The sequence below is a fragment of the Nematolebias whitei genome, chromosome 11, assembly GCF_014905685.2.
Source record: "Nematolebias whitei isolate Nwh7 chromosome 11, NemWhi1, whole genome shotgun sequence".
Classification (NCBI taxonomy): domain Eukaryota; kingdom Metazoa; phylum Chordata; class Actinopteri; order Cyprinodontiformes; family Rivulidae; genus Nematolebias; species Nematolebias whitei.
Window position 1 is genome coordinate 21,470,704 of NC_056508.1, and position 25,620 is coordinate 21,496,323.

The 25,620-nt window shown below is 39.6% G+C and overlaps 1 protein-coding gene across 1 annotated transcript in view; it reads left to right on the forward strand.

Moving 5' to 3' along the window:
* Positions 1-17,343, forward strand: part of dlgap4a (discs, large (Drosophila) homolog-associated protein 4a) — a 24,516-nt gene extending 7,173 nt beyond the window's left edge. Inside the window, exons 7-12 of the mRNA XM_037684752.1 lie at positions 12,960-13,384; positions 13,473-13,570; positions 14,465-14,895; positions 15,724-15,815; positions 16,057-16,209; positions 16,435-17,343. Of these exons, the coding sequence (XP_037540680.1) occupies positions 12,960-13,384; positions 13,473-13,570; positions 14,465-14,895; positions 15,724-15,815; positions 16,057-16,209; positions 16,435-16,659 (1,424 nt within the window). The 3' untranslated portion in view covers positions 16,660-17,343. The remainder of the gene's footprint in view (positions 1-12,959; positions 13,385-13,472; positions 13,571-14,464; positions 14,896-15,723; positions 15,816-16,056; positions 16,210-16,434) is intronic.
* The last annotated feature ends 8,277 nt before the right edge of the window (positions 17,344-25,620 follow it).

A 25,620-nucleotide genomic window follows, 5' to 3' on the forward strand; every position in this document is an offset into this window, starting at 1 on the left:
ACACTGTTCAGTGATTTGTAGACAAACAAGAGTATTTTGAACTTGATTTGAAAGTGAACCGGTAACCAGTGCAGTGAGGCCAAAACTGGTGTAATGTGCTCTCTTTTGCCTGTACTGGTTAAAAATCGGGCTGCTGCATTCTGGACCAGTTGTAGTCGTGCAATGGAGGTCTGACTGATACCAAACAGGAGCGAATTGCAGTAATCAAGCCTAGATGTAATGAATGCATGTATTTCTGTCTCCAGGTTCTGTTTGGACAATATGGGCTTCAGTTTAGACAGCCGCCTCAGTTGGAAGAAGCATGATTTTACAATCATGTTTACATGATTGTTAAGTTTCAGGGAAGGGTCCATTATCACGCCTAGATTAGTGACTCTTTGTTTTTCTGACAGGGTTAGAGCGGAGAGGTCGATGCAGTGGTTTGTGATCGTGTCCTTGGGAGGGAACAACATGACTTCAGACTTCTTTTCATTGAAACTCAAGAAATTTAAAGCGATCCAGTCCCTGATGTCAGCCAGGCAGTTGAGCAGCGGTTGAATAGAGCATGTACCATTGTGTCTTAGGGGGAAGTAAATTTGACAGTCATCGGCATAGAAGTGGAAGTGCATGTTGTGTTTCCGGAAAATAGCACCAAGCGGCAGCAGGTATAAAGAGAATAGGAGGGGACCCAGGATGGACCCCTGCGGAACCCCCCATTTAAGCTTTACCTCTGCGGAACTAAAATCCTTGATGGAGACACAAAAGGATCTGTCAGCGAGGTAAGATCTGAACCAATTGAGGGCTGATCCTGTGACGCCCACCCACTGCTCCAACCTAGCAATGAGGATCTCATGGTCGATGGTGTCAAAGGTGGCTGTGAGGTCCAACAGGACAAGCAGCACAGAATCACCGGTATCTGTGAATTTGAAAATGTCATTAAAGACTTTCAGCAGGGCAGTTTCAGTGCTGTGGAGAGGTTTAAAGCCAGATTGGAAAAGCTCTAAGATGGCGTGATCCTCCAGGAAGCACTTCAACTGGGACTCAACTATTTTCTCCAGTACTTTAGAAACAAATGGGAGTTTGGAGACAGGTCGGTAGTTGGAAACGACTGAGGGCTCAAGGTTTGTTTTTTTCAGGAGAGGCTGGACAGCAGCATATTTAAAGGTTTTTGGCACCACGCCAGTGGATTAACTACTGTTTACTATATCAAAAATGGACGGACCTAGAGTTGGAAACACCTTGTTTAGTAGTCGAGGGGGGACCACATCAAAGGGGGAACCAGAAGGTTTCAAGCTGCACATGACCTGCTCTAGAGAAGATAGAGTGATGGGTTCAAAATGGTCAAAAGGAGCTACAGATTGAGGTGGGATGGATGGGTCATGAGTTGGAGGGGAAATGAGAGCCCTGGTGGTCGCAATTTTTTCCAAAAAGAAATGTAAGAAGTTGTCGCACAGCTCAGTCGAGGCTTCCAGAGGTGGTGGTTCAGTGAGGTGGAGAACAGAGTTTAGGGTGGAGAAGAGGACACGTGGATTGTGAGAGTTTGAGGTAATTATATCAGAGAAGAATTTTGATTTAGCAGCTTTTACTGACAGGCCGACCTCAGGGAAAAAAACCTATGTCTTGTCGAAGCTCCAAAATTCACTGTTGAAGCCTGTGCCTTTGTCTAAAAAGTAGTTTTTCTCTGCAAAAATAAACTGAGAAATTACTTATTTTTATTAAAAGCTTTGTGTAAAAAATGCTATGCTAAAAAGCTCAAACCACACTGAGCTTCTGCCATTCTGAGAACCAAAGAGAGACAGCCCATGTCATGTCAAGGGGCCTCCCTCCCATTTTTCTTAAAGAGACATGCTGCTCACTCCCTCACTATCCATCCTTTGGCTCAAACTGTCTTATACTGCCATCATGTGGTCGAAAAAGGGTACTACATGCAAACCAATTCAAACATTTCTTCTTAAGTTTTACAATAATTACTAATTATTGTCAAATTTCAAACAATATTATCATTTATTGCAATAATTTCCGAGACAGTTAATCGCCCAGAAAAATTTGTTATCGTGACAGGCCTACTTCAGACACATCACCTTATCTGACACCCGTTTCACCTGTCCACCATTCCCTGCAAACTCCTCCTTCAGGGCCACCCCTACTCCCTTTCTTTTCATATCCATCCATCCATCCATTATATTTACCCGCTTATTCCATTTTGGGTCACGGGGGTCGCAGGTGCCCATGTCCAGCAATCACTGTGCGAGGGGCCGGGTACACCCTGGACGGGTCACAAGTCCATCACAGGGACACATAAAGACAAACGAGACAAACAACCATTCACTCTCTCACTCACACCTAGGGACAATTTAGAGTTACCAGTCAGACTAACATGCATGTTTTTGGTCTGTGGGAGGAAACCGGAGTACCCGGAGAAAACCCACGCATGCACGGAGAGAACATGCAAACTCCACCCAAAAAGGCCCCTGGACTGGGGTTTGAACCAAGGACCTGCTCGCTGAGAGGCAGCATGGAAAATCTGCTTAAACTTTGTCCCAGTGCTGTGAGCCTTGCTGCCCTTCCACTTGCTCTTTTGGATACGTGAAACATCTACCTTTCTTCTCTGCATCATGTCAGCCAGTTCTGTACCTTTCCCTGTAATTGTCCCCACATTTTGACTTGCAACCCTCAGTCTTACACTCTTGACTTTCCTCTTCTCCCTCTGTCCCCTAGCATGTTTTCCTCCTTCGGGTCATTGACTAACAGTAGCACAATTTCCACTGGCTCTCTGTTTGTCACTATCACTAGTGGCAGTGGTTGTTAACTGGGCCTCGACCAATCTGGCATGGTGTTTCTTGGATGTTTGATTTGGCAAAAAGTTTAATGCCAGATGCCCATCCTGACACAACCCTCACCATTCACACTGGCCTGGGGTCAGCACGAGAGATACACTGGCTTGTGCTTCTTAGTAGCTGGTTTGAAAACCCCTATTTTTATTTGATTTTACCAAAGTGGCTTTGATTTCTGGGTTCCCATTGGAAATCTAGATTTCTTTTACAGTCTGAGTAAGAAAACTGAAAGTGGATGCCTTCCACAGCTCTGTCTATAAGGCATTGTAGAGCTTTCTGTGGGCTCCAGAAAAGAGGAAAAGAGAAGCTCCTTGTAGCTTCAAACCAAATACTGTAAATATCTAGAACTAAACTGGAACCCAGAACTTAAAGTTTGAATAGGATGAATTTTCCCTGTCGGCTGGTTCCTAGACATGTTTTAAGCAATGCCCCTTATTGTAAACAAATGGATTGTTGTTCTTTGTAAAATAAAAAATGTGCACAATACAATAATCTTTTTGTTGTGATAAGATTGTTCATGCTTAAATGAAAGTCCATGTGAAACTATGTGTGCAGGAGAAAAGGCAGTATCATGATCTGTGCTGTGTTTGAACCCAAATGCAGACAGGACTTGGGGAACTCAGGAATAAAATAAGGAATAGTATTTATCTAAATAACCAAAAGGTTGACGTGGCAGCATAAACTCATATGATCACAGGAGAACAGATACACAGAGGAAGACAGAACATGACGGCTGGAGAGCACAATCCATGGACGACAAGGGAATACAAGGTCGCAGAACTTATAGTAACACAAACGGGACAAAATGATGAACACCTGGGGAAGGACAATGAGGAGCAGGTGCAGCAGAGGCTGACAACATGAAGAAAGGCTGAACAGATGACACGAGAAAACACAAACAAAACACAGATCCTCTCAGGTAGGACTTAAAGCCCAACATTCTAAGTAAGCAGATGCTGCTTCTAAAACTTTAACATGGCAGCTTCTATAAACCGGGTCCTGCTGCTTTAATTCTCAATAATGAGAGAAGGCAGGGACAATTGGTCTAATGAATACAGTATATATTTTAACAAGCATGTGAATAAACATATACACAGTGTAAATTAATCAATTTTTAAAAAGTACAACATGGCTAATGTGCGTGGAAAAAAATTCAGTAACCAGTTTAAGTTTGAGTCATGCAGGTGTTATATAGCTGCTCATTTGAATGAAGGATCTTTCAGCCATCATCTGCTGAAGGAGCTGCTGAGGGCACTCACAAGAAATGAGAATGGTTGTCAATGAATTTTAGTGCTGCTAACAACATCCTCCCACCTACTTCCTGACCAGCTTGTCCAGTGACATCTTTCTCAAAGGTTATGTTTTCTCTGCACAAGGCTGAAAAATAAAAATTCAAGAGCCTTTCAGATCTATTTAACAATGACCCGCACACCGCTGAGATTCCTCAGTCACCTCAGCAGATGAAAGCAACTTCGGCTCTTCTAACTCCTCTGACATTTGAGTAGGTGGACCAGTCCAGTACAGCATCCAACAATGGCTGCGTCAACAGAGAAGATCCAGAGGCGATAACTGTTCATGCTGTGTGGTGTCCACTGTTTATAATATATAAAAATATGGGGAGAGATGTGATCTAACAGTGGACGCATGGACACAAAGGTTCAGATCCTGGTTGATAATGGTGCAAGAAACTACATGATGCGTTACTCCTTGCAGCTTTTCCCTTAGCAGTAAAGTTTGGATTATGCAAAAAAAACAAACAAACAAAAAAAAAACACACACAAAATATTATCTGGGGACTTAAATATTTTATCATAAAATAGTCTAACCATGCAGCACGGTGGCGCAACTGGTAGAGCTGCTGCCTCTCAGCGAGCAGGTCCTTGGTTCAAACCCCGGTCCAGGGGCCTTTCTGGGTGGAGTTTGCATGTTCTCTCCGTGTATGCGTGGGTTTCATCCGGGTACTCGAGTTTCCTCCCACAGACCAAAAACATGCGTGTTAGGCTGATTGGTAACTCCAAATTGTCCCTAGGTGTGAGTGAGAGAGTGAATGTTTGTTTGTCTCTATGTGGCCCTGTGATGGACTTGCGAACCGTCCAGGGTGTCCCCCGCCCCTCGCACAGTGATTGCTGGACATGGGCACCAGCGACCCCCGTGACCCAAAATGGAATAAGCGGGTAAAGAAAATGGATGGATGGATGGACACCAGTGACCCCTGTGACCCGAAAAGGAATAAGCGGGTAAAGATGATGGATGGATGTTATTTATATTACATCATACTGTAGGAGTATAATTTTATTTTAGGCATTATTGATGCATTATTTAGTACAACTAAAATAAATTCAAATAATAAATACCTACCGATTGACTCATAAAACTTACAATTAACTGCAACACTCACAGACTCTATTGCAGTCCTGGCAAATAAAATGTGAATGATGTAAATTACAGTAGCTAAGAATCATCTAAAAAGTATTTTTTTCCCAATGTTTTTGTATTTAGTTACAATATACATGTCATAAACATTTTCTGATGATATTTTCTGATATATTCTGATGATATCAAATTTATTTTTATTTTATTTCTGCAAAAGCACGGACTAGAAACATTGAGTTTCAAGTGATTTTTGATCAGGCTGTACATCACTTTGAGCCCAACTAATTGATCAAAAGCTTTCAACAACTGACCTTAACAATCATCATTTTTCAAATACAGTAAACAAAATTCATTGAGATTAAGAAAAATTTAATTTGTGAGCAGACTGTTGAATTTAAAAAGGTACATTGGAGTCTGACTAAAGAGAACTTGTATTCAGAAGTTGCTTCGGATGTTGCATAAACAAACAAAAATGTTAATTTGACATAGAACCAGAATAGTGATTGTGTTTAGAATAGAAAACATGGCTTTGCCTCAAAAAAGCTAACATGATGTAATTGTTTTTAAATTATGTCCATTTTCAGATTATTTTTAAGGTTTGTAACTGGCACAACAGGCTGCTGTTTTCCAATAGTCTGACCTAATTTGATTGATATGCAAAACCCATTGTGTTTTACTCATTTTGTATTTGGTCGCAGATTTTTTATTTTTTTTTGGTAGAAGGCCTTGGTTATAATTGAGTTTAAATATGAATCAATTGAATAAAAGCATTGAAGGGAACTGGCTCAGATCGAGTACAGCTCCTTTCTTCTGTAACAATAGATCACAATAGACAGGATTTGTGGTTGTTTTTATTGTGTCTAGACTTGAGTCAGTTCCCGCGGTGTCACCGCCGAAATGAAAACGCACCTACCCTCGACAGGCTCACGAACTACGTCACCTCCACGCTTCAGCCAATCACATCCATTCCCGATTACCTCGCGCTCCGGAATTATCCAATCGCTTTGCGTACGTTGGTTACGGAGAAAACGTAGACTCCAATCCTCGTTGTTAAGGGCGTGCACCTCAAATCTTTTCTTCACAGCGTCGTTTTGTATCCAGCAGCGAGACACAGTCTGCGGCTCGGCTGCCTCTGATGAATGAACAGAAAAATTAAAGATTTCCGAGTCAACCATAGCACAGTAAGACTTTTCCCTTTCGCCTTTTTACGACTGACCGTTAATGTTCCAACTGTTACCGGTACTCGGTGGACGAGCAACCGCAAGCTAACGTGAGCTAATGGTGTGGTGGGTTAACTAGCAAGCTAATGTGGATGAAGAAAAGGAGGTTAGACTTAAGAAATGACGGACCAGCCAAGGCAGCTGGGAGGCTGTATTGTGGCTGCTGCTGTTAGAGTCGTGGGAAAGAGGCAAAAAGCCGTCTCTTTGTTGTTTCGCTGATATCAGTTACCGTAATGCCTCGGGCCAGACTCGGTTAAATGCCCCGTGTGGTGGTGATGTAGCTGCTGCTAATGGGAGCTGATGTGGACACGATGCTGGGACAGCTTCGCTAAGAAAAGAGTTACGATAACTACGTGGAAGTATTTAACGTAGTTTGTTAAACGAGAACGACAAATAATTCAATATTTAAGCACTAACGTACAGAAACACAACGAATCGTGGTAATAAACTAAAGCCGGTGTGTCGAGTTGACGAAGTGAACAGAGTTTAATGACTGCTAGTGTTTGTCTTTCGGGTTGATTTTCAGCGTTTAGATGAAGTAAATTAATGTTTTCTCTTCTCATCGTAGCCGTAACATGTGGCGGTGATGAGTTTCCAGAAAGGCATCAAGAAGGAAGCTATGAATCACCCTAAACTAGGCAGGAGGAGGAATACCATTCAGGGGCCCCTGGGCACCGACGCTCAGGGACCCAGTTTTAATTACAGTGCTCATTTAATGACAGCCCATTATTACACGGGACACCCACCAGATGATGATTTGCATCATATTTAACCATGAACAAATCAGGGCTGGTTCCAAAGTTCATCTCCTTAGATAGAATCTACTTTATTATACAGAATGCAGAAAGTTTTATAGTCACCAAATGCTTTATTCCAAGGAGCAGTTTGACTTGTGACTTTGGTTCTATTTACAACAATGGAAACCACCCAAGCAGGCAACACCATCTGTTATCCACATATTATGTGAAAGACATAAGAAAGTTTTATTCCAAGAGAAAATATTTTAAATAAGAAAGATAATAAAACAAGCCCAGGTTGCTTTTATAGTAGATATGGGCTAGCATTTAACTGGATCTTTTGTGCTACATACAAAGTCCAAACAAAATTGTATTGCATGCTGTTTTTCTTCCCGATTAAGTGTTACAGCGTAGTACGAGATTCTGACAAGGTAGCTAGCATTAAACCGACACCAGTTCAGTCCCAGATTTATGTCAAATGGTGTAAGTAAATGCTGACATAAAAATAAATTACTTTAAATTTGTTGTCATTGTTTCAGTGACTAGTTTAACTTCACAGTAAAATCTTCCATTTTTATTCATTATCTACACAGTGTTGGAACTCATCTGGTAGTTTGTTAGTTTACTGTACTGTTTGGTGCTTTATGAGCTCACGTTCTCTCAGCGGTAACTGGATGTGTTGGTTAAAATGTGCACTCACATTAACATTAACACCACTTCTTGAATATTCAATGACTCTGGTGATAAATTAATTGTGGCAAGGTAGAGTTACCAGTTGTTAAAACAAGCTGTTGGGATTTCATCAAATTAAAATTGGTTTATTGTTACAAGGTGTGTTTGTCCATTGCTACATCACACACAGCATGGTTTGCGTTTGCATTACCATGTGAATCATCCTCCACAGTGTTACACCCTCTCCTGTCTCACTCATTGATGAGGTAATCTCTGGACTGAATAGGCAGAGCAGCTGTAGTTTCACAGTAAGTCCAGCGACAGACATGCAGCTCATTGAAGAGCATCATTTTATTAGTCAGCGTGTACAAGAAAAGCCAATCCATTTCCTGTGCTAAAAAATATCTACTTTTTTATGAGCTGTTTTTTAAATGTCCTCAAATATATTTATTTTATCCTTGAGATGTCTTTTCCATCCATCCACCCACTTCTTCCTTTTCAGGTTGCAGGGGTCACTGGGGCCCATGTATGTCCAGCCATCACTGTGTGAGAAGCAGGGGACACACTGGACAGGTCACAAGTCCATCACAGGGACACATAGAGATAAACAAGACAAACAACCATTCACACACTTACTCACACCAAGGGACAATTCAGTTATCAATCAGCCTAACACGTATGTTTTTGGTCTGTGGGAGGAAACCGCAGTACCTGGAGAAAACCCACACATGCACGGAGAGAACGTGCAAACTCCACCCAGAAAGACCCCCCGGCTGGGATTTTATCCTGCGACCTTCTTGCTGAGAGGCAACAGCTCTACCTACAGTAATCCCCACATCCTGAAAAGGAAGAAGCGGTTAAAGATAATGGATGGATGGTGACCAAGTAAACTAATTTGTCATTTACAAATTACTTGATTGACTTGATTGTGTACTTGTGTAATAACAGACATTTTTAGAAATGTTACAAGTATTTAAAAAAAGGCAATTTCATAGCACAAAAAACAAAAAAAACTTTTAAAATAATCCATTGTACAATATTTATGCTGAAAACACTTGTCACATTTTCTCATTTGCTGCTTAGTCTTTAAACTTTCAATGCTGACTCGGTCATCAAGTTAGACAAAGAATCACAGGAGATGAAAAACGTGCACTACCTCTTTGTATTTTTAAAAATCATACTAGGCTATCTAGATTTTACAAAATGGCTTCAACATCAATCTGCAGTGTTTATAAAAACCAGTGAGGGGTTTGTTTTTATGGTATTGTATGTTTATTGTAGTGATTGAGTGGAGAACCACACTTGGCACCAACAGTAATTAACACACTGGAATATAGCTCAAAATGATTTTACAGAAGCTTTAGAAGACATAGAAACTGAAACCCCTAATCATAATATCAGAATGGGTTACATTAGGTACTGGAATTCAGCAAATACAAACGGTTTCAGTAACAATTCAGTTCAATTTCTAATTCAGTAAAAAAAAATTTAGCACCAAGTTCCAACAGAAGTTATCTCAGGGCAGAGAGCACTGAATACATACATTCACATACACAAAAATTCAATTGGTAACATTTTTTAATCTAAGGAAGGAAAAATGGAACCAATTTCACTGATAGCACTTAAATTATGTGCTCTGAGATGTTAGAGGTGTGGAGGATACATTAGTAGTCATCTGATATCTCTCAGCTATACCTGCTGAGGGTCAGACTGCATAGAGTCCATATGTTCCACAGTTTAGCGATTTGATAATAGCGGTGTTAATAATGGAATTGATCTTAATTGTTGCCAAAGGAAGAGAAGACCGTTTTAACTTCTCAAAATGAGTATTAATTGACAGCTCTGGTACACATGATATATCGTATGAGCTTTGTAATAAGATCTTAGTCATACTATTCTGTTAAACTAGTAGACATTTATTCTCAGTAACTGAACTTTAGAAAAAAGTATAAAGAAAAAACGGTAGATAAATGTTGCTATATATTTACAATGTAGAAAGGTATTAAATATGCTAATATAATTGTAGTGCAGGACTGTTCAGTTGATGACCCAGGGCCACATCCAGTTCACTGATGAGCTCAGTCCAGTTCATTGAGTTCATATAAAAAACTAGATTTTAAATAATTAAAAAGGGAATTTATGGAAGAAACAAAAAAATAATAACCTAAAATCAGAAATTCAGAGCTGATATGATATAGATTACCTATGTCAGAGCTAAACAACTCAGTCCTCTAATTAAATAATCTAAAATAAACTAAATTGTAAATCAAATTAACGTAATGACACCAAATATTCGTGGAATCTGAGTATAAGCATAGTACTTGCAGGACATTTGACATTGATTTGACTATTGACTATAGCTCTGACACAGTGGGATCTTGTATACAATGAATGCAACAGAAGCATTGATTTTTACAGGGTCACACTTTGGCAATGTAAATTATCTATGTGATAAGTACTGCAGGAAGTGTTTCATTCATTTGGAATAAATGCTATCTTTTGTCTTTGGGAAGTCAATGTTTTGTGAGGTCAGATTATCACTGCAGACTAGAGTAGGTTGTAGGATATATGAGTTTCATGGACTGAATTCCAAAGTCGTGTTTGTATATGTTGGTGGGATTTAATGAGGGCTTTACTGGTTCTTTGCGTCACTGGCTGATGGAAGTGTGGTGCCCTCAGAATTACAGGGTGTTGGTGTACTTTGCTAGATCGAAACCACTGCTAGAGAGAATAAACACAAAATGCTCATTATTGAGCTAAAGTACTAAGCTTGGAAATACTTAGTCAGCTATTTTTTAAACAAATATGTTGTCTAACACTGGTATAATCAGCTACTGTTTGTTTTTGAAACTCTTTCTGTTGCTCATCAGCAAGCAGTTTAAGACATCTGTGCTGAACATTTTGAAGAGGGCCGGCAGTATTTTGATGGTGTCACATGTGTTATGGGAAGCAACACCTTCCACTGTCTTAAAAGGCAAAAAGTCCAAGTATGGGTAGATTAAGATGAGGACAAGTTGTTTGCTGTTGTACCAGTAGATGCTGTTTCATCTGTAAACTCAGGTTAGTGCAGGAAATAATTTCACTTAGTTAGCTAGTCTAGCTCTGTTTTGTTTGTTATGGGCAAAAATTATGACTGCAGAGGATTGTTTTCCAAAACACATAACTGGATAACATCACCCCAAATAGGAAAAATACTTGTAACTGCTGAAGTCACCAAATAATCTAGGAGTCGGTCAGTTTAATGGGGGTTTATTATTTCAGTATGTGTTGAATTAATTACAAAGGTTGAGCCACCAGACAAAAAGGACTCCACCAACAACTGTTTCAATGGTTTTGTTTACAGTTGCAGCTGATGACCTTGTACTTGCAAGTAGGGCATTAACAGAGTACTCGAGTAATCTACACATCGATTGCTAGGGCATCTGTCGAGGTTAAAAATGTAACGTCGAGTATCCGTAGTGACGTCATATTATGTGACCACTGTATGACCGTAGGGGGCGGTGTTGCACTGTTGCAGGTCACAGAGTATGGTGTAACACCGGGTCCAATCCACCGCCCATCCACTGTTTTAAGTTTCGTTTCTGACGTGCTGCATGTGTTTGCAGTTTAATAATAATAACTAATAGTTTATTTTTTCCTGTGACTTATTTGCAGTATGATAAATGGTAGGAGCAGAATATACGCTCCCAATGTTTTGTTGGTCATTTTTTTTGTAAATAATTACCTTTTATTTCGGTTTTATTTATTTATTTATTTTTGTATCTTGAGATCTATGATGTCATCAAATACTCGAGTTCTAATCGGGTTTTATTATGTTAATGTCGAGTTTAAAAATTATACTCGTTCAACCCCTACTTGCAAGAAAATATCCTGAATTTATTCTGTGAAAGGAGTTGCTTGTGGAATATTTATTTTTACATGTGACAGAGCATAGTTAGTTTGATAGCATTTTATAACCTGGTCCTCTCGTCGTCCGTGACGTTTGCACCCACACAGAGCTTTTATTTTATGTCTGTCAAAACGCAGCACTTTATTCTGGTTTCCCTCTCGTCCATCCTGTTTTTCATGGATTATGCTGGAGCCTACTACATTACCCGTAAAACATCAGCTTTTGTTGTAAGATGCCCTGATTCTTTTAGCAGGATATAATAGTGTGGTAAAGATAAATGTTTACATGTAATATAACTAAGATCAAAATGTTCCCTAATTAGTTATTGTTTACTGCAAACAGGCTTTTGTTTAAATTCTGACATTAGGAAATGCATTTTATCTGAATGTTTTGTTCAGATTGAGGTATTTGATAACTTATACTCTGTACATGTAAACGTATTCTGTCTGATTAGACTTAGTTTACCTAGGAGCAAAGAAATCCCTAGGGTGGAGAATGACAAAAATAAATAATATGGTATTGGGTGTGTAGTTGTTGTCACAAGAAGATTGTACTAGTATAATTTTACTAATTTGTCAAACAAAACTGAGTACTGTACATTTCATACACAAGTGAAATAAGAAAGTAACGTGTGGCAACACGAGTGAAAGATAAAAAAAAAAAAAATCTTTGCTAATTTAGTTTAATGTTGTGTAACAGAAATAACACAAACTAGTTGCCAACGTTTTAATCTTATTTTCTGTTATTTATTTTATACCATAACATTATAATTAAACATTTCATGCATCAGTTCATATTAAAACAAAATCACAGGATAACTGTTGAACAGTATTTTGAGTCTTAACATGCATGACTGCACTTCTATGGTCACATGAAAGAGGACTGTTAGCAGTGATGGCAGAAGAGTCTCTCCAGAGTAAAAGGCCTGTAAAGGTGTGGCATGTAAGAGAAGATCCCCAGAGACAAACAGACGTCAGTGGAACACAGCAACCAGCAGAAACTTACCTCAGGGAAGCACAGAGGTAGCTGTCAGTAAAACTTGATACATGCAGCAATAAGGGCCAAAGTACATGTTTGTTTTTAAGTAGATAAACTTGTTAATGGTTTTATGGTTTGGCATCCCGTGTGCACTGTCTGGCTTAAGTTTGCGTAGGCCTTTTTTTATTCTTGTTTCTAAAGTCTCCACCCCAGTGACAAATAGCTTGTGTCTCAATCTAATTTATTTATTTTATTTATTTTTTTGTCTCGTAAGCAGTTGGCAATAGAAAGGCTCCTCCAGTCCCACCTCGCATCACCTCTAAGCCTCTCATCTCGGTGACGTTGCAGAGCAGCACAGAATCTGCTCAAGACACTTACCTTGACCAGCAGGACCAAGGCAGTGAGGCGAACAGCCAGTCAGGACGCAGCAACTCGTCTGACAGTCTCTGTAGCATACGCATGAGCAGCCTGGCCAAGGTGACCCAGTCACTAACAGCCCCTGCTGCAACAACTGCACCTGCTGCAAGCTCTGGGCCCCCTATTCCAGCTCCCCGTGATCTCCCTTCTACCACCACTGTTGCTGCTGCCACCACCACCACTTCCACATCTACCCAGTCCCAAAATGACATTGTGAATATTAGCATCACCCTAGAACCGCCTCCAACTGCACCCAAGAGGAAGTTGTCTTCTATTGGAGTCCAGGTACACTCAGTCCAGTATTTATTTACGTTGGCATCTGACCTTCTAGGGTGAACTGCTGAATAACCTTGCTGTGTTTGTAACATTTTAGGTGGATTGTATTCTTCCAGTTCCAAGAGAAGAGCCATTACTCCTGTCTACACCTCTAAAGTTTCAATCAATTGGAGTTCAAGTTGAGAACGGCAGGCCGTAAGTACAGCTGTCTGGATAAACAAAATCTGTTTCAGAGACAGGCATGTTGCTTTAAGCAGGTTTGTTTTAGTGTTTAGCGTATATTTTAGATCTTTTAGCATATATAAGTATATACGTTAGATCCTTATAGACTGTTTTTTTGCACTTCATATTTTTGCTATTGTTGGGTGTAACTGGGATCCTGAGTACATAATTTTGTTCCACCTCATGTACCACATGTGATGTGAAGGACAATAAACTTGACTTGAACTTGAATTAAAGTAGAAAGCACAACACAAGCAAGATATATTTTCAAAAGTCTCCAGTGAAAGGTCTCTGACCCCAACTGCTTCATTTTTAACAGTTTATTATTTGATATTTAGGAATGTATTTATGTTGGGAAGCGTCCAGGTGTGTGAATATGTGATTTGTGTGTGAATGTGATTTGCAATGATTTTTTTTGTGTTTTTTCATCCAAACACTTTAGCTCCTCTTATGCCTCTCCCTCTGTAACTATATACTCTCGTTTGTTGATTTTGTAACGGTGATCGTATTGTGTCATTTACCAGTAAGCCTAGCAGCAAAACAGTGTTTTGATTGATATTATGTTATTTAGACATTAGTTACTTGAAACTAGTGAGAAGCTGTTAATTTAAATGAGTACAGTGCTCTATAATTTTCATTTTAATCACATTTTGACTGTGTGCTTCTTTTTATGGTCCTCTTCTTAGAAGCCAGCAGTTTAACTGTTTTTGTTGCTTATTTTCACTGTCTCCTCTTCTGTGCGTTACCTTTTCAGTGCATTGCTGCAATGAATAATTATCCATTTTTACTGTCTTTCAAGTAAACTTGCCGACCTCAAATTGTTACTTTAAGCTGTTCAGAGGCTGATATTTATTCATGTCTCTGCAGTCTCAGCCGGGACAGCAGCATGGCCTCCAGACAAAATACAGAAACTGAGCCTCAGCTGCAGGATGCCGCACCCACAGAAAACACAACCAACTGCACCAACAGTCAGACTGTGAATACCACCGCAACCAACGGACAGGACAAAGCCATGGAACAGCAACTCCTTAAACACACATTAGCCCCGTCGAGGATATCTAACTCGCCTGCTGAGACACTGGATCCAGCTTTAGACCCCTCATCTCTACCACCACCAGATCCCAGCTTAGAGTCTGGAAATGGCAGCTCGCAGGGTGATGCTGTTCACGCCAGCACGCCAGCATGTCTCCGAGATGGCAACTGGTTTCTGAAGCTACTGCAAGCTGAAACGGGCCGCATGGAGGGCTGGTGTCAGCAGATGGAGCAGGAAACCAAAGACTATAAGCTCTCAGAGGAGGGTAAGCATTCACACATGCATATTAGTGTTATCGGCGTTTACCAAACTTCTAATTGGGAAAATATTTAAGTAGTAAACAGTTTAGGGATCAGACTGACAGAGCAGCTCTGTGTGCTGCAGTACTTGTTTATAAACTTTTGCAGCAGCTACATTTTTGTTCCTCAGTGACATGGAGACCCACTTCAGTTATTTAAGGCCAAAAAATGATGTAACATAAACTAATATGGGGAGAGATGGCAAATACAGTTTGGTACATGACTTATTAGGACTGCGCCAGGAAGAATGGATGTGCCTGTAATTGAAGTTTACAGACAGGGGACTTAGTAATGTCTCATCCCTGTTTGGTTTGGATGATGAGACAAAGCTTGACACACCCATCACTGCAATTGACTCTTGTACCGCAGAGCATTAAACTGGGAGTAAGCTTTGTTTTAGTGGTAATAGAGCCACAGTGGAATCCATTTTGTTTTCATCCCCCAGAACCCCACTCAGGCTCTTTAGACAGATCATTGTCTACTGTGTCTAAAATATAAATGAGAGAGAATATGACTTGCAGTAAAGGCTTTTAGAGAATGCTCCTGCTTTTAAAGGCTTTAATAATATATTTATATTGACATGCAAATATTGAGTATAAAATAGCTGAACTGAAAAGTCACAATTGAGTTAAGGAAGAACGCATAGAGAAATTATTCACTGTCGGGGAATGATTAATTGTACATTTTGAAATAAATCCTCATCAAAGGGCTACAGATGCATCCCTCGCGTATGTCCTGATGTAGATTATAGCAAGTATATCATTCATGAGTTTCTTTTTTAAAATGTTTTGCAGTGTTGGGGACAATTCGCAGTGCAGTAGGCAGTGCTCAGCTCCTCATCTCACAGAAGTTTGAGCAGTTCAGAGGGCTCTGCAATGAGAATCTGGTGAGTAGCTTCATTATATTTGGTCCAACAAAAAGCAGATTGGATTTTATTGGTTCGGTTCTGGAACAAATCTTTTCTTTGTTGTGAACTGATCCCAGATGTTTGCGGTTTACAGGATTATTATCTCTGAAGTCAAACTTTCAATAAAAGATTGCCATGCATTCTAATTTATTTTGAAAGCATACTGAATTGTTTTTAAATTCTAAATTATTTTGGTGTTTTTTGTTTTTTCTTTGATTAGAATGTGAATGCCAACCCAAGACCAACAGCACAGGACCTTGCAGGGTTCTGGGATCTTCTCCAGCTTTCAATAGAAGACATAAGCATGAAGTTTGATGAGCTCTACCAACTGAAAGCCAACAACTGGCAGCTTCCTGAGAAGACTGACAAGAAGGTGACGCTGGAAACGCCCTATCTTTATGTTCATTGAATTAATAAAAATTGGTAATTTTCTGGTATTTTTATGTTTAGAAATAGTTTTTTGTTTATTTTTGCCACTTGAGACCTAAGTGTGAGAGTCGATTACAAGCTCTTAAGCTACTATCAGCACCAGCTGACATGTTTTCATTTCTCACCAAGCTCACGTTTCTTACTCCTCCTCTTGACATAATTTCCTCAGGATGAAAACAAGCAGCTTCCATCATCGGTGCCAAAGAAACAGTCGAAGCCCCGGCTGTCAACGGGGAAGGACAGGAGCGTGGACTCGGCCGTGGACAAGCAGCGACAAGAGGCCAGAAAACGGTTGATGGCAGCAAAGAAGGCAGCGTCAGTACGACAGAACTCCGCCACGGAAAGTGCTGACAGTATCGAAATCTATGTCCCTGAAGCCCAGACCCGCCTCTGAGACTGAGTCAGCAGCAGTTGTCGAGCAAAATCATGACTCACTCCAGATATTTTGTTGACAAAACACAGTTCTGAGATGAACACATTAAATGTACGATGGATGCACAGAGGTCGATCTGTTAGCAGCCCAGCTGACAGCAGAGACGTAAAGATCACAGAGCACCGTAACAATCCAGTTTGTCAGCTGACATGGGACAGATAAATCTTTACAGATGTTTAATACTATTGTTGTTATTGTTGATATTATTATAATTATTATCTCCTAAAGTATTTCAAGACTGTCTTTACTTGTGCAAGTATCTTGGATTAGGAAATAATGTACCTTGTGAGCTGAAGAATTTAGGTATCCCAGAAGTTTACTCTCTTTGAATCCTTTCACTGCGGAGCCTACCGGCAAATTGTGGCTGTGCAGTTTGAGCGGAGCTACCATCCTCACACACTCAGGACACACACACAGGTGTACTCACTGTCCAGAGTCTTCCTGTTCTCTCTTGGCATTCGGCTGCCGCTCGTGTGGCGCAAGCGCTTTACTGTGTAAACTGTAAGATGGAGTTAAGGTACTATTGAAATGAAGAGAACCAGAGGAAGGCAGTAGCATATATTAAGAATATCACACTATTATGATGTTAATTTTGTAAATGTTGTATACCAGATTTATTGTTAGAAAGAGGTCAGTGTTCAGCACCAAGGTAGTTTTTTATAAATCGAACATATTTAGTCATTTATTAGCACTTGATGCAAATATTCACTCCATCTATTTTTCTCTCTCGCTACATCACAAACATTCGCCTCACAGACTCTGTGGATCCCCACTGTTAAAGTCTTAAGTAGATTTTTTTTTATTTATGTATTTTTGAGAAGTGAAGAATTAAAAGCAATGACTTCCTAGCGAGTGAGCTACAGTGGAATGTACGAGGCGTCTGCATTTACAGCTCATGTTGGCTTGATCGCTGCTCTTTCAGTTCATATCGGATCACGTTTGCCCACCATTTTTAATTTTTGTTCTTAATCATTCAGATTTTCACTGCATCCTCGTGATGCAGAGGACCAAGACATTCACTTAATAAGGCATTCCCATTCAACCAATTTGTGTAGGAGTTTATTTGCGTCGGGAAAAGAACTGAAATAGCAAAGCAATAATTTGATTATAACATGCAAAGTTTCAATTATTTAATCAATATCTGCAGTAGGATTTTCCCGACATGAAGGATGAATGTTTATTTTTGCTGTGAACATCATGATTGAACTGAAAATAAAAATCTCAGGTTGATCACTCCGTAGTAAAAACCACTATAGATTGAATATTTGTGTAGGCTCGAACAGGCCAAATGCTCTGAACCTCTGCATCGTGCTCCATGCTCCTCCAGGTCAGCTCAGTGCACCTTTAGAATAAGTTTAATATAAAATGTGCAGTAATGTACATTTTTCACCTGACAGCTGAAGTCGTCTGTCATTTTGGCTGTTTTTGCCTGCAGCGTAAATTCCCCACCCATTTTCCTTTTTCATCAAAAACTGGCATTTTTAAATTATATTTTTTACACACTTTGTGACTATATTTTATGGAGGACGGCAGAAACGAGCCTTAAAGGCAAAGCATTCCTTATTGGCCGTAAGCTTTTTTTAAGCTTTAACGTAATATCAAATATTGAGGAATGAAAGGGTGTTAGCAGTTTTGTTTAGACCTTAAAATTATAATGTGCAATATCATGCAATATTGCAATGTCACACTAGAGTGTGTTGCAAATTACTCCCAGCTACTACCATATCAAATATCTGTAAAATTGACTGAATTGTAGCCATTTTTGATTTCTAATGTCACTTGGGTTAGCCATCTCAAATTTGGTTGACTCCTAAAGTTAATCAGTTATAGAAGTACACTTATTGAATATGTTCTGCGAGCTCAATAATAATCCCTCCAGTGGTTCATGAGATATTTTGCTAGCAGACAACGTGAACATAATCTCCTTTGGCGGCAGGCAATAATTGTGCTTAATGTGTTATTTTGTTTCGTCCAAAGGTGGCACAATCACTATTTTGATTTTATTTGAGATTTTAATTTAAAATGTTTTATTAAATCTTTTCAATTCAACCACTCATGCTTTTCATTTTCCAATATTACCTGCATCAGGCCACTTCTCATATTTTTACACCTGGTTTGAGTTTGAAACTCAACTCTTCATGGGTTTAATTGGATTTCTTGTTCAGTTTTCTGAAAGTTTGCAGACCATGAATAGAGCAGGACATAAACAATCATGCACATAATTGTTTTTTTTTTTTTTTTTTTAAGAGCTGGTTCTCCCCCTAGTGGTCAGTCCATGTGCAGCACTCCAACATGCCCTGCTCCATTTCAATCAGCTTATTGAAGGAGAAATGTTGAAGTGGGAATGCTGACACAACACTGCATTGTTACTTCTCTTCTTTGTATGACATTCAAACTGGACACGTGCACCTCATTGTCCAAAGAAACCATTAAACATCCTTTGCTACATGTCCTGGTCATCATTCCTGCTGTCTTTCTTTATCGCACTCATTCATGATAAACTGTAATATTAGCTGTGAAGTTAATATTACACTTCACTGAATTATAAGAGCATTGTTATATAAAAAAAACAGGATTATTTGATATAAATGCAAAGATTTTTATTAATCTTTCCTTTAAACGGGCTTTGTAAATGATCTGAAACCTGTGTGGCATTCTTAACTGTGACATGGTGGAAAGTCTTTACCTTTTTTTTTAATCATATCAAAGCTGGATCCCTTTATCTGCCTGTGAACAGAAAGACCTGATCAGGGATCTTTAGACAGTTTACCCGTACTTTCTGAGTTGAAAAGGGCTACAAAACGGACAAACGTTGACCAGAAGGTACGACTGGAGGTGCAATATGTTGATGTGCTTTTCAGCCACCATGTGGACGAGGCAATACTTTCCAGCTAAATGGGACACAGCTGTACTCATTAAAAAAAAAGTTTTAAGTTTAGCTTTATTTATTGTGGATGCTTAATGGACAGAAATGCAATGGAGCATAAATCACCATGGGTCCACATATCTGTCCCCTCAGAAATCCAGCTCATAAAATAAGCAAAAACTGTCATTTCAGAATATGTTGTACTGAGATCTTTTACAGAAGAAGCACATATCGTACACACAAAGGGTTTGTTTAATGTTACAATGTATTAGTTAGACACTGTGAGCCTAGTTTCTTTAAAAACAAAAAGACTTGTAATTGCAATGATTTCTGTGGCATATTTTCTGTATTACATAAGCTGTAGAATTAAAGGGGAATGCCACTCAGCTTTGGAATGCATATTTTTATTTACTGTACATATATGTTTAAACAAATTACCTCAGTTCTTGAATTCGGGGCAGAAAAAAGTATCCAGATGGGCCTCTTTGTGTTTAGCTGTGGTTTTTTATTCATCAAAAATAAAAACAAGGGTCGGTGACAAAATCTCTTTGCTGCAGCTTGGAAAGTAGTCGTGCACTCGGTGCTTGTTCATGGTAATAAAACTAAAATGTAATGAGCAGATGAGCATGGAGAAGTTGTGTGCACATCTTTTATTTATTTTTGGTCCTTAGAGGTATTGCAACGTCATGAAGACCAGTAGTAACAAAAACACACTTATTTTCTATAGTTGGCCAATGTGTCCTAAAATAAATACAAATACATACTGTATAATCAAAGTTTGTGTGTTCTGCAAACTACCACATGTAAATGTTTACCCACAGAAATATGTGAAGTGACTGAAAATAGATTAGGAGTTGCATATTATCAATACATCTGGAAAACTACTGGAACAAATTCTTCCAAATTGCATCCTTTTATACAATTCAAGATAATCTAGTTTATCTACTTCATGTCATAGTTTGCAATGAGCATCTTAAAGTTTTATTAACTAATACATTTGGAGTAATGGCAGGGTGACACAGTGGATCAGTTGGTAGAACGGTTGTCTCTCAGCGAGAAGGTCGCGGGATCGAATCCTGGCCAGGGGGCCTTTCTGGGTGGAGTTTGCATGTTCTCTCCGTGCATGCGTGGGTTTTCTTCGGGTACTCCGGTTTCCTCCCACAGACCAAAAACATGCATGTTAGGCTGATTGGTAACTCTACAAGTGTGAGTGATAGAGTGAATGGTTGTTTGCCTCGATGTGTCCCTGGGATGGACTGGAGACCTGTCCAGGGTGTCACTCACCTTTCATACAGCGACTGCTGGATATGGGCACCAGTGACCCCCCATGATCCGAAAAGGAAGAAGCGGTAAAGATAATGGATGGATGGATTTGGAGTAATGTTTAGCTTTTATCCAACAATATTAAATCAGGTCAAATCTGGACAGATTCTTCTTTGTTGAAATGTTTCGTGTTTTATCCAGAAGAAGTATTTGGGATTAAGATAAAACAAAGAAGAACCCGTCAGAGGACCTTGTTGGATTTATCTACCTGGATTATTGAGCATGCATCATTTGGCTTTTACCTTTGTGATCACACTTTCCATGTGCAGGTTGACATTAATGACACATTGAAAGCAAGACTTTGTGAATTCCCTGACATTATGGACTTCCACACAGATCTTCAGCACAGAGGTGTGATTTAATGCACATTTTCAGACTGTGAAGTACAAACTGCATCACTGATTGAGCTCACTTGTGTTAGTTGGGCACAAAAGCTGTAAGTCCAAGCAGGATTCAATGGAAAAGTGTCCAAAAGTCATTGACGGTGTAAAACAAGCATATTTTTGTGATTTTATTATGACATGTTGAAGTCGCCATGTGCATGTATCTTTATGTTTTAATTAAATTAAATTTTAATTTATTTAACCATTCAAATCTAAGGGAGGCCTGGGCCTGAAGACAGCCTTAATGTGCATGTTTTTAGGCTGTAGGAGAAAACTTGTGTACCTGTAGAAAACCCACACAAACATGAGGAGAACATGCAAACTCCACACAGAAATACCCAATATCCTTCTTGCTGTGAGACATCAGTGCTAACCACAGCTGCGGCCATACAGGGTAAACACTAACTGTACATTTATGAAGTGCCAAAAGAAATGCATTTCCACATGCTGCATTGTTGTTGTTGCTGTTTTTACCATGACGTTGAAACTCGGTTGTTGTTTTTTTATTTTATTTTAGAAGTAAATTTGTTTAAATGGATTCTTAATTTGATCATAAGATTTTTTTTTTATTTCATTCTTAGCAGCACGGTGCCGCAGTTGGTAGAGCTGCTGCCTCTCAGCGAGAAGGTCACCGGATTGAATCCCAGCCAGAGGCCTTTCTGGGTGGAAGTTTGCATGTTCTCTCCGTGCATGTATGGGTTTTCTCCGGGTACTCCGGTTTCCTCCCACAGACCAAAAACATGCATGTTAGACTGATTGGTAAATTGTTCCTTGGTGTGAGTGAGAGAGTGAATGGTTGTGTCTCGTTTGTCTCTATGTGTCCCTGTGATGGACTGGAGACCTGTCCAGGGTGTCCCCTTCCTCTCACACAGTGACTGCTGGATATGGACACCAGTGACCCCCGCGACCCGAAAAGGAAGAAGTGGGTAAAGATAATGGATGGATGGTATTTCATTTTTCAGATCCTGCTCCTATATACACTCCTTGCTTGATGACATATTTTTTCTTTCCCCTCTTGTGTTTTTATATTTTTGCTACTCAGCTTTTCTATTATGGCAAATTTATTTCCAGATTTCTTTTTAACGATTACATGCATTAATATTACATCTCACTGCTTTTTACAGCTCTTGGAAGCTTCACCTGGATACCACCAAGTGGGGTTCAGGAGAGGTATTGGCCACCACGATAAATATGTTGGGTCCCAGACTCTCAGGCGCACTGTCCCCCACTGACCACACAGTCCAGTACAACTCAACAACAGTATAGATTCTCAGCATGGCTTTAGATTAAATATCTTATATGGATAAGTACTTCCTAAAAACACTTTAAATGACTTTAACAAATGTTTTCTTTTTATGCTTTCTTAAGAATTACAGTAGTCTATATTTTGTACACTTTTATCCACTGCTCAAAGCAAAAATAAATTAAATAGAGAAAATAAATGTGTATATAAATTAGAGTCAGAGATTTATTTGTCATACACACCACATGTGGTAAAAGTGGTGGAACAAAATTATGTACACAGGGTCCCAGTTACATCCCACAATAAAATGTAAAAGAAAAACCGTAATAAGATCTAAGATATGAACTAAGAAAAACATCAACAAAAATAAGCACTAATAGCATAACAACAATACGCTGAACAGCAGCACGAACATGAGTCTGTGTGAGCAGATGAGCACGCATGAACACAGCAACATGAAACAGATCAGCAGCAACATGAAACAGATTAGCAGTGACATGAAACAGATCAGCAGCAACATGAAACAGATCAGCAGCAACATGAAACAGATCAACAGCAACATGATGTGATTTTTCACAGTGATGATTCTGGTTAGAGATTCATGAGTCTAACAGCCTCAGGGTAGAAGCTGTTCCTCAGTCTAATGGTTCTAAATGCTCCTTAACCTCCTTCCTGAGGGGAGAAGGGGAAAAAGTATATGTGCTGGGTGAGTGGGGTCCTTCATGATGCAGGTGGTCAAACATGTAAATGAGACCATTTTATACAATGCAGACTAAATGAAATTTGGTTGTTGATAAATTATGAATCCTTAAGATAATACCCCAATTATGTATGAATACCCAGCCCAGAGTGGCTAATCGGGGGGACCGGGGCATTTCTCGGTGGCTGGTCTGATGCGTGGGCCGCAGGTTCAGCACTACCTGTTTCTTTTTTGTTTGTTTGTTTGTTTTTTAACTTTTTTTATGAACATATAAACACCAGGGCCATCCTGCCCCCACCCAGGGCCGGCGGCAGCTCTCGTTTTTTTTTTTCTTTTCTTTTTTTTGCACGAGTCGGATTCTCAACCCCACCTGTCAATTAATCCAGTAGGCGTGTCAGCAACTGACCTCCGTTTGTCCTGAAGGTAAATGCTCTTTACTTGCAGATATGCAGCCCATGGTCAGAGGGATTTTGTGAAAAATCATCAGAAAAAAATGTTTAAACGTTGTCAGTGGGCAAAATGTAATACAAACACGTGTTACTCTGGGCGGTTAGAGGGTGGAATACAGTTTATTCCATTTCAAAAACTAAACAAAGTTTGGAAAAGTGTAAAAAGCTGGCGGCCGACCCATAAGCAGCTAATTACAACAGTTATAAACAAGAAGTAGCTACCACATGTTCATCTGTACAAATGTAACTGCAGGTACATCCTCCATTTTCTGTCAAAATCTATTTTAATAATAATAGGTCGTGATCTAAAGTGGGCCAGTCTGCTGTTTGTCTGAGGTTAATTGTTGAATTAATTATAAATGTTTAAAGCTAGTTGTGATTTGCTTTGTGTGTTTTATATGTAGATATATGTTGTAACTTCTGGTTGCATAAGTTTAGTCTTTGTTAAAACTAAGATTATTTTGTAAAAAGTGTTTATTAGGTTATGTAATGTAAAAATTATTCTCTTACATATTGAATTTCACTGTGATTTCTTGCCCTGTGTCGCTCTGCAGCATGAAAACATCCACTGCAGTAACAATTTTAAGTTATTAGTAGCTTAGAATTATTATTTTTTCCTGTCTTCTTTACCTAAATGTTGGCTGATAAGACAGAAATGCCTCTAAATGTGTCAGGTAACACTTTGACCTTCACTCCATCATTACAATTATGTTGTTTGTTAGTTTGTCTGAGGTTAGCTCACCCTGGGTTACATTTGCTCATGGGAGGAGCAATCTTGCCGTTCACGTAAAATATTTGATAATGTTCTTATAGAAACAGTTTCTGAATGTTGTTCATACTGTGTTAATGCTACATGTTTCAGTCAGTGTTTAATTTGAGCTGGATCCTGACGGGACAGGATCAGAGAACTCTCTTATTTCGACAGGGTGCATTCCTGTAACTGTGTGCTTGGATTTGGCAGCTCTCAGGCTTATTAATAATAAAGTTATGAACAAATTTTACTGCCTTGAATAAATAAAACTTATACTGGATATGTAAACGGAAAATAATTACATAAACACTAACTTTAAACACAACAGACGACATAACACGACTTCTTAATATCACATACGATCATCAAGTGAAACATTTCTGCATTTACCCTTTAAAAAAATCTCTGCCCTTACAAGAGTGGTGGGGGTGAGTGCCTGGAGGTTTCACATGCGGAGTCGGACAGTGAATTCAGCGAAGAAGAATCGGCTCGGAATTGTCCAGTAAGGAGGAGGGTGTGAGTGTTTACAAATGTAGGTATACGCAGATGTTTAACAACCCATTAAAATACACCAAAATGCAGAAAATAACATCTACTTTATTCAAAATTTTCTGGGGGAGGGACCCCTCCCCATCGCACCCAGCCCACCTGCTATTTGAGTTCTGGCATCGATAGATTTACAAATCAAGCTCTGGTTACAGTAGACCTACTGGAGTTTTATGAGGTATTTTAAGCTACTACTAAATACCAGGCAGCACGGTGGCGCAACTGGTAGAGCTGCTGCCTCTTAGTGAGCAGGTCCCTGGTTCAAATCCCGGTCCAGGGGCCTTTCTGGGTGGAGTTTGCAGGTTCTCTCCGTGCATGCATGGGTTTTCTCCGGGTACTCCGGTTTTCTCCCACAGACCAAAAACATGCATGTTAGACTGATTGGTAACTCTAAATTGTCCCTAGGTGAGAGTGAGAGGGTGAATGGTTATTTGTCCATTGGTCTCTATGTGGCCCTGTGATGGACTTGCTACCTGTCCAGGGTGTACCCCACCCCTTACACAGTGATTGCTGGACATGGGCATCGGAGCCACCCATGGAAGAAGCAGGTAAAAGATAATGGATGGATGGATTATAAATACCATGGATGATGATCATACTGCTTTATGCTAGGCCATTACTAAGAAGGGGTGATTATTATCATTTCATATTGGCTAGTAAA